General features: G+C 39.8%; 1 protein-coding gene across 1 annotated transcript in view; it reads left to right on the plus strand.

The window, feature by feature from the left end:
* TRPM8 (transient receptor potential cation channel subfamily M member 8) overlaps nucleotides 1-9,768 on the plus strand; it is a 78,811-nt gene that overhangs the window by 17,061 nt on the left and 51,982 nt on the right. Inside the window, exons 5-7 of the mRNA XM_019628290.1 lie at nucleotides 5,134-5,308; nucleotides 6,499-6,566; nucleotides 8,792-8,989. Of these exons, the coding sequence (XP_019483835.1) occupies nucleotides 5,134-5,308; nucleotides 6,499-6,566; nucleotides 8,792-8,989 (441 nt within the window). The remainder of the gene's footprint in view (nucleotides 1-5,133; nucleotides 5,309-6,498; nucleotides 6,567-8,791; nucleotides 8,990-9,768) is intronic.

A 9,768-nucleotide genomic window follows, 5' to 3' on the forward strand; every position in this document is an offset into this window, starting at 1 on the left:
GTTCCCAGCAGATTTGTTAGGGTCAGGTTCTTTATTCCTTGTACCCATGATCTGAATATGTCCCAAGAGTGCTCAGCCTGGCTACTGTACCTCACTGCTTGGCCAGACTCACAGGAATTGAAGTCAATGCCATGGCCCCTGGTTATTTTGGCATTATGAGGGTTGAGGGACCCCCCCTCCCCCAAAGTTTCCTATGAGCATATAGAGAGTAATCAAACATGCATTTCATGTTCAAAATATAAGGTAGGCATTGGGGCTTTGTATAAATTGTGGAACAGCAGTCACTTGAGGACTCCTGAGATGACAGCTGGTCTCTACCCAGGAGCTTTGAACCAGATGTTCAGAAATCCCAATTTAATCTACACCTTCTTCCATCTGGGACTCCTGGGAAGTTTAGGCAGTAAGTGGTCAGGATTTGGGAGATTAACGTGGTCCTTTATATCTTAAAATTTTATTTTACTTTTGTTTCTGTTACCATATTTGAGGTTCAGAAAAGGCAGAGGAGAGTGGGGAGGCATTTCCTGAGCATCTGCCAGGATACAGTGTGGTAGGGAGGAAGGAGGATGGGTTTTGGAGACAGGGAAGTCTGGGTAAGAGTAGTAACCAGTCCTTTTTCAGCTGCATAGTCTTAAGAGAGATTCCTTCTCTGAATTTTTATAACAATAACCTTGTATTGTTATGGGATAAATTAATTGAATGGTAGCTTTTATTATTGTTACTAGATACTCAGCCAGGCATGGCAAGATGGTCAGTCTCTTATCAAATGACAACTTTAGGGGAGGATGTGAGGGCAGCTGCGGACTGGGTGGGGAATAATACTGTTATCTGTTGGTGATGTTTGGGAGTCGTGAGCATGGGAGGCAGCTTAACCTCCTGGTAGATGCATTGCATATATTAATTCACAGAGTCACACAACAACTCCATAAAGTAGATATTTTTATGCCTGAATTGGAACAACAACAATAACAAAGGACTTCAGTATTTCCCTGGTGTCAGTTCATAGGGCCTGTTGTCTGTCAACAAGTAATACTTGAAATGAATATACAAAGACTAAACAGAAAGTTCCAATCACTTGGAAATTAAGAACCAAACAATTTTCTTGCTAAATAACTATTGAGTAAAAAATGGACTTTTAAAAATATAATCACAGATCATTTAGAGAAGGATGAAAATGAAAACATTACCTATTAAGGCTAATACTACATGGCCAAAGCTGCACTCAGAGTGAAATCCATAGTCATATACCTTTATTAGTAAACATAAAGAAAATAATTCAATAATAATAATATCTAATATTTATTTAATAGCATTTGCTCATGCTGTTACTAGGTTCCATTCTAAGTGTTTTATGTACATTAACTCATTTAATCTTCACCACAGTCCTATGAGTTAAGTACTACTATTACTCTCTCTTTATAGATGAGAAAACTGAGACATGGAAAAAGTAAGACACTTCTTTAACTCACACAGCTAGTAAGTGGCAGAGCCATGGTTCATAGTCTTTTAACCACTATATTCAAATTAACAGGTTGAAAAATAACAACACCAACAAAACTTAAGAAGAGCAGGAGGAAAAAAATAACATTCAATCAGAAATAAATTAATTAGAAAAGAAAAAATGGAAATAGTCTTTATCCTCTGAAATAGTTTTAACAATTGAAGGAATGAATAGAGCTGAGAAATAAAATATAATAATAAATATTGAGAAAAAGTGTGTGAATGCTACATATAACTGTTATGTCAATAAATTTGAAAATACCATGGGAATTTATATTTTTCTATAAGACTATACCTTTTAAAAAACTAATTCAAGAAGAACCAAAAAATCTGACTAGATGAATTACCAATGAATGAGCTTAAAGGGAAATAAAAAAAATTATCTTCAAAATTGCTCTAGGTTCACCCAGCAATGAAAAAAAGCCTATTAATTACTAATTTCAAAAATATTTATGGTTTCCAACATGTACAGAATCATGAGATTTTTACAAATTGCTGGGGAAAGAGCAAATTTGTGCCCTTTCTGAAAAACCATTTCAAAATAAGAATGTAGAGCATGAAAACTGTTCATACCATATATCCAGTAATTATATAAATACACTACTAGAGACTTTAGTATTTGGACAAGCGTATCATTAAACTATTACTTATGATAACAAGAATTGACATAAACATAAATGCTTGTGATAATATTGGGCTGTCGGAAAAGTCATGACGTATTTTTTCTGTTTTTTTGTTACAAAAATGCCTCATGAGTTTTCCGACCACTCAATAACAGGGAAGTCTTCAAGTAGATTACTGTACAAACAAAGGTAAATTATGGAGCCATGAAAATATAATACTATTTCCAAAAATTTTCTGATGGTATGGAAAATATTTACAGTTTTAAATAGAAAATTATGAAAACTATGTAAATCAATCTATATGCCTAGAAAAGACATTAATGCAGTGAAATCTTGATGGTGATGACCACTGAGTTGTGGAGTAAATATCATTTTATTTTTTTCTTATAATTTTATTTTTATGCATTTTTCATATTTTCTATAATAGCATGGCTTCTTTTTAGATACTCAGATTCTAGTGCTAGTGGTTATTCCTTTGATGTTTCTGTTAATGATAATCTCTACTGACTTAGAGTAGTTTTGTGGTAAACTCAGTCTGAACTTGTGTTGACTTTTTTTATGTCTTGTTTTTTCTTTTGTTTCTTTTATGTCTTCCCTGAGCAACAACAGTGTTTGGTCTTTTGCAAAAATCGAACTGATAATTGTTCCCAATAACTTTGTTGGCCATCTTTTCCTGTATTGTTTCTGCTCGTGGCTTCATTACAACTCCATCACTGGTAGACAGGGCTGTACGAGGTCCCAGATTTAGCTGGCCTGAAATAATACTGCATTTCACAAACACTGAAGTTTTACGTGACTTTTGAGGATCTTTTCTGTGTTTTTTTTTCTCTCATCTTCCATCCGCTGCTTTTTCATGAGCCAGTATTACACTTTAAAAATTATCGTCACATTACCCATGCATGAAAAAAGGTAGCTCACACCTTCACTTATCAATGTTCTTGGTCAACATACAACCACAAGACAAATTCCTTTGTCAAGATACAGCCCCAAGACAAAACATCACAATAAAATTTCACGCTCACCAAGGGGAATCATATAAGCTGATGCAGGGAAAACTGAAATTGTTATCATATCAAGTCCTTGTCTGGTAATATGATATGTCTCTCAATTCATGCACATCTGTGTCTCTCAGAAAAGTTTCCAGTTTTCCTCGTTAGGCTCTTGCGTTTTCTTAATGTTATTTTTAGAGATTTGATATTTTTATTGTTGTGAATGGGGTGTTTATTCAATGTAATATTTGAAGCGACTCTTGCTGATATATATATATATATTGTTTGTTGCTTTGAATCATACAACTTATGAACAGTTTCCTGTACTACAGTTTTTCAGTAGACTCTCTGGGAGTTGTATGTTTGTAACCATATTATTGGTAAATAGTGTTACTTTAAAAAGATAACTCTTCCATTTAATTATACCTTGTAGTTTCGCTCATCTTGCTGTCTTGGCGAAAATGTCCAGTGTCATGTCAAATAATGGTGATAGCAGGTATCTTGACAGCACCCAAGAGACCTGGTATGATAGTGGAAATGAGTCTAATATTTCACCAGGAAATAAGATTTGGCAAAAGGTTTAATATACACGTATTTTTTCAAAGTATCATAAGGCATCATCCTTTTATTTCTAGTTTATAAGTTTTTGAAGTAAGACTGAATGTTGAGTATGAAAATTCTTTTTGTTTCTGTTAGGTTATTTTTCTCCTTTAAATCATAATCTAATGATTGGCCCAACTCCTGGAAACAACATTAATTTTCCCTTCATAATCTTCCTAGATTTAATTAGCAAGTGGTTTTTTAGGATTTTTGTATCCTTATTCCTTAGGGAGCTTGGTCTTTGGCTTTTCCTCTTGTGATTGGTTTGTTGTTGAGGTTTTGAAATCAGTTCTCGAAAGCTGTAAATGAAATGGGAACTTTCATTCTGGAAAAGTTCATAGCCCTCTTCTATCCAAAGACTGGGTATCATACCCGGGACCCCCCTGATCGAAGCTCCCGACTGGGCAAGGCCACATGGAAACTAGAACCACAACATTTTAATGTTACTTTCCATCCTGCCTTTGTTCTAACATATCTACATCGTTAATAAAGTCAATAAGCTTCCCCTCCCCACTGAGTTTTCAACTGAACTTGTATTCTTGGGGTTCAGGTTGAAACACCTTTTAATGCATCCCTGATACTTGACCAACTAAAACAAAGCACCTTTGAATGGTACCTGAGGGTCAGGAACTCCTTTCTTTATGCCCCCACAGCAGGTTTTTATTCTCTGGTGTTAAGTGTTAGGACAAAATATCTACTTAGTTGCTTCTTTTTGTAGTACCATAATTATGTGCTTCTCAAGGATGAAGACTCCATCTTACACATTTTCTAATGGCTATACCCTGGCACGGGTCATGGCATATGATAGATTCCAAACAAATATGTATGTGTGTATGTCAGCGTCAATGTCTACCTGTATCCAGACACACATACAAATATATATGTATGTGTGTATATGTATATATGTTTACACACACACACACACACACACCCCTTTCCTAAATGCTATCAGTTTCAATGACTTTATTCAAAAGAGCACAGGGTAGGGTCGGCCGAGTGGCTCAGCGGGTTAAGAGTTCGCTCAAGAGTGCAAGCTCTGAGCAACAGCGGTTCGATTCCTGGTCCGAGCTGAGCTGCCACTGAGCTGCCAACAGGTGGCAGGATGGCTCAGCTTAAAAAAAAAAAAAGAGCACAGGGTGATGGAACAAGGACTAGATGGGGAATCTGATCCTTACACTGTCACTGGCCATTTATGTGCAATAAGCAGGTGACCCAGCCATTTTGAACCTTGATGTATTTGTATGAAAATGAAGGCAGGCCTGTGTTGTAAGATCTCTAAAACCATTCTGCACTTAGGAATCTGGGAGGAGGCATCAATATACCGGAACCCAAAGGGTTAGCCTTCATATGATCATATAAAAATGTCATCATCCATCTTGGCCAACAAATACAATCTCCAAACCAAGTTTCTGTGTGCTTTCCAGGGGTATTTTTCTGCACAGTACATCATGGATGACTTCAAGAGAGACCCTCTGTACACTCTGGACAACAATCACACCCACTTGCTGCTGGTGGACAATGGCTGCCATGGACATCCTGCGGTGGAGGCAAAGCTCCGGAACCAGCTAGAGAAGTTCATCTCTGAGCGAACTATTCAAGGTCGGGCATTGGGAAGACGAACATTAGACAAATATCAGAACGAGCAACAGCGCTAGCAGCAGCACCAACAATAGCACCAATCATTTAGTGAGACTCGGTGAACCCACCTGATTAGGTGTCCGATTGCCAAAGAAGAGTTATTTCTTGTTTTCCTTTAACGTGCTAGGTGTGCTTCTAGTCACCGGGATAGGTGCCCTTCAGCAGGCTGGGGCCGTGACAGATGCTGGCTTGTCCCAGCCTGGTGTGTCAGTATAGAGAGACTGCTGTCTCTTCTTCTGCTGGACAACACTTAAAAACAAGTAAAATCCACGACAGGAAGTAGGAGCTCATAGAGCAATGCCATTAGCTGGTGTAGACATGATACAAACTAACCCAGAGCTTCACAGTTGAGTGGTTTATTTCATGGAATCCTGGCTCCTTCTTTAGAACAGACCACTGATGAAGGGGAGAATGCAGCAATTTAGTGAAAGCCTTTATTTACCAGGAAAAGTGACACACTCTCTCTTCCTGTCGTTGAGATGTTGGTGTTGAGGTGTGTCCTGTCATGAAACCAGATTACTTTATGGCATGGTGGCAGACTTCTTAACAGGGACTTGTGTTTGCGAACTTACTCGTTTCTCGATGGGATGTATGTGAAGGGAGACACTTATATGTGCAATTCTCACTTGATAGAACACATAGTTATGCAAATTTTTACCCACTCAAGAAAGCATAAGATTATGCAAATGAGTGAGCATGTAATTATTATAAGGATAAACTTGAACCTGGCCTAATATATATTAGCAAAAGTAAATCATTTACGGACTTTAGCATTTTAAATATCAATAACAAATTGCCACACGACCTGTGTTATGCTGTGAGTGGTTTGGGACACAAAGACACATTCATCATGACTGACGAGTAAACAGTCAAATCTGTGAGATCAGTAGCCATCAGCCCACACCCTGGGCTCACAGGACAGAAGGTCCTGGTCTACCTCTTTCTTGAGGTAGCTGTCTTTTTTTTTTTTCATTTTAAGATAAAGAATAGGTACAGTTTATTTGGTTAGAAACATTTTTATATATATCATTAATTTCAAATGTTGGATTGTACCAAAATATAGATGGTCATTAAGAATTTATCAAATAGGTTATTCTATGTTGAGTATTTCTAATGAGCCCCAAATAAGTTTTGTGTTTCATGTTTTACAGATTCCAACTATGGTGGCAAAATCCCCATTGTGTGTTTTGCCCAAGGCGGCGGAAAAGAGACTTTGAAAGTGAGCCTTGGTTTGGTTTTCTAGAAGACTGGTTAACAAGTTTATTCAACATATTTGTATTTTCAGGGTTTGGGGGCTCGTCTAATCTAAACTGACTAATTTCTTTTACTACAGCAAGTAGTAAAAGCAAGTAGGTAGCATTTTTCCCACCTTAAAATGTTCCCTGAACAGGCCTAGGTGGCTTCCTCAGCTGAGAAGATTTAGGAAGAGAATTGGAAGCCACGTGAATAGCCTGGATAGTCAGTGTTGGCTTTGGCCAGCAACCTGCCAAAGAGAAAGGTTGAGATGAATCATGAGGCTTAAGCACCATAACCAGCAGGTATCTACATGCCACCCCATCTGCATGGAGATGGACTGTGGTCACACACATAGAGACTGTCCCAATGTTGCTCCCAGAGCATCTAAAGCCCACCCACGTGTCTCCAGGGCATGTATGGACTCCACCCCCACGAAGGAAGCTGAAACCCTAAGTGACTCTGAGATTACGGGAAGCATCTGCAATAATCTCACACCTGCAATGTTGAGCAAGTGAGCAAGAATTCTGCTTCCCACCTATCCTTGGAGACTTGGTATTACTGAGTTCATCTTGCCTGCAGCCAGGCTTCTGTTTGACTTCTTAGAAAGCATCAGTGTGACCGCATTTTAGCCGGTAATTGAAGGCATGAGCATCATTTTCATGATCTCATTTTTCTAGGAATAGGACATTACAAGAAAGTAATTTTACTCCCTGCTTTAATTAATTTCCATGTTGACGTGCATATCCCCCCCATTTCCACTCTCCTGCTTGAACTGGAAGATAGAGTTAGGTGATAGATAGCTGAGGTCCTTGACCCTCTCCCCTCTCTTTACCACAGTACACCTCTAGAGTTACAAGTGACTTCTGGCAAAGGTATTTGGAATCATAATCTAGCGTTTATCTTTGTTTATTCATTTATATAACAATGATTGTTTCATTCACTCATTCTTAACAGGTATTTATTGAGCACCTGCTATGAGATCTACTGCTGAGACCATTGTTTAATAAAAGTCTTCCAGGGGAAGACTTCCCAGGGGAAAATTACAAGAGAGATTTTTTTTCAATGTGAAATTGTCGGTATGTGAATGCTTGCAGAAGCAGCCACGTGAAAAGGGAAGAGAAATGGAGAGAAAGTCACTGAAAGATGACAACATATATTACCTTTCTCGAACTTCAGAGTTAGAATTCAGATTTCCAGAGAGAGTTGCAGCAGGCCCAGGGCACTGCATTTCTACAGCATTTTCTAGAAACATCTGCTCAACCAATTCACAGCCCACAGAACAGGGGATAGAACAGAGGAGGGAAAGGGAGAGGAACAACCAACTGAGCATGCCTTCAGCTCGTTGTCCCCTCATCTTCCAGCTCCCTCTCTTATCATCCCCACTCCCACCCCAGCACAGCCCTGAAGCCCTGACACCACCATTAGCGCAGGTGGTGAGATGAAGATGGGTCCTCAGCCTGGTGTGTGTGTCAGCCTTCTGCTTGTTCTGATGAAGGGAGCACACGCTTTACAAGCCAGGTCTTCTCTAAGGAAAGTGTCCAGCCCTGGCAAAGGGGAGGGGCTTCACCGTTTCTTCTGCACCTGTATGTAGAGCCCTTCATCCTGCTCTCAAGGGATTAAAATTATTAAGACCTGATTCCTCTATGCTGCTCTGTGGTCTCTGTCCAGGAAATAAAAATGTGGTAGGTGTTTATCCAGGAAGCAGATCTATTTTGATTCTTTTTAAAAAAAGAGCAAGGGAAATTATTTAAGGAGGGAGATAGGTGAGTCAACATAACACAACATGCGTAGCTGCTGCTTTGCATGTGTTCTCAGACCTTAAGAGCATGACTATGGTTAACCTCCGTCAGAGAAGCTATCACCAATATCGTTGAGTACCATCTTAAGAGCTGTCACTCCAATGCATGACGTCAGTATTTGGAATGATGGAATGTGTGCATAGGGATATTTTCAAGCACTCATTTATGGAAAACTTCAGCTAGTCACACGCATCCTTATTATGGAATTTGGTATTCGCGCAGGATGTCACGCAGCTGGCTTGCGTTTCTCATTCATAAAGCGCTGGCAAACATTTGGTTTGCTTCTGATTGGAAATGAAACCCCCAGTGCAGGCGTTTGTCAGTGTGTTTGGTCAACCACCTTAACTTAGAACCTTGGTCACACGCTGGGTTCTAGGGATCCCCAGTGTCTCGGTGTCCCCTCTCTCAGGCCATCAACACCTCCATCAAGAATAAAATCCCCTGTGTAGTGGTGGAAGGCTCAGGCCAGATAGCCGACGTGATCGCGAGCCTGCTGGAGGCGGAGAACTCCCTCACATCTTCCATCTTCAAGGAGAAGCTGGTGCGCTTCCTGCCACGCACGGTGTCCCGGCTGCCCGAGGACGAAACTGAGAATTGGATCAAATGGGTGAGTGGACAAGGGGCTTTTTACAGGGCTGCGGGGGGAGGGGAGTGCCTCAGATGCCCGAGTCCGCTGGTAGCTGCTGCTGTCTTATACTTTCTCAGTGACTTTGAAACCAGTTTTTTGTTGTAAATAGAAACTCATATAAGTTAAATGACTCGGCGAGTCTCCGTACCTCATAAGGGGTCGCCTGCGGGTGTTTTGACTCAAGCCTGTCTGTTTGCAAAGCTGGTAACCCTTTTACACCACGATGTCAACCAACGTGAAGCTGTGTTTTGTATAATATATCAGTGGCTGGGGAGGGAAGAAACTCCTGGTACTGGTGTTTCAGACTTGCAGATCCTAATTTGAGTCTACATCTGTCGGGGAAGCCGTTAACTAGAGAACGATTGCCTTTCTAGGTTAACTGGCCTGTGATTCAGTTCAGAGTCTCTCGCCTTTCTCATCAGATCATGTAAGAAATGTGTCCTCATGGGGCTATCTATTACACTCCTGATTGCTGAGCCTATCAAAGGATTGTAACGTAGTGCTATGCTCTCTCACTTTTCTCTTCATTTTATGACTGCTGTTGACTTGAAATGACTTTCATTTTCTTGAGTGCTCGCTTTGTTAGAGCACTCACATTCGTATCAGCAATTCATTCACATCAGTGCATTCAAAGATGGCATTGCTATTAGGATATGTTTAGGAGCATGTGGTGACATGTGGGAATTCTTCCAGAAAGAAAATCACAGGCTGTCGACAATGAAACTTATTTTAATCACAGAGCCCATTTCATCTTGAGA

The sequence above is a fragment of the Hipposideros armiger genome, unplaced genomic scaffold (genome assembly GCF_001890085.2).
Source record: "Hipposideros armiger isolate ML-2016 unplaced genomic scaffold, ASM189008v1 scaffold_17, whole genome shotgun sequence".
Classification (NCBI taxonomy): Eukaryota; Metazoa; Chordata; class Mammalia; order Chiroptera; family Hipposideridae; genus Hipposideros; species Hipposideros armiger.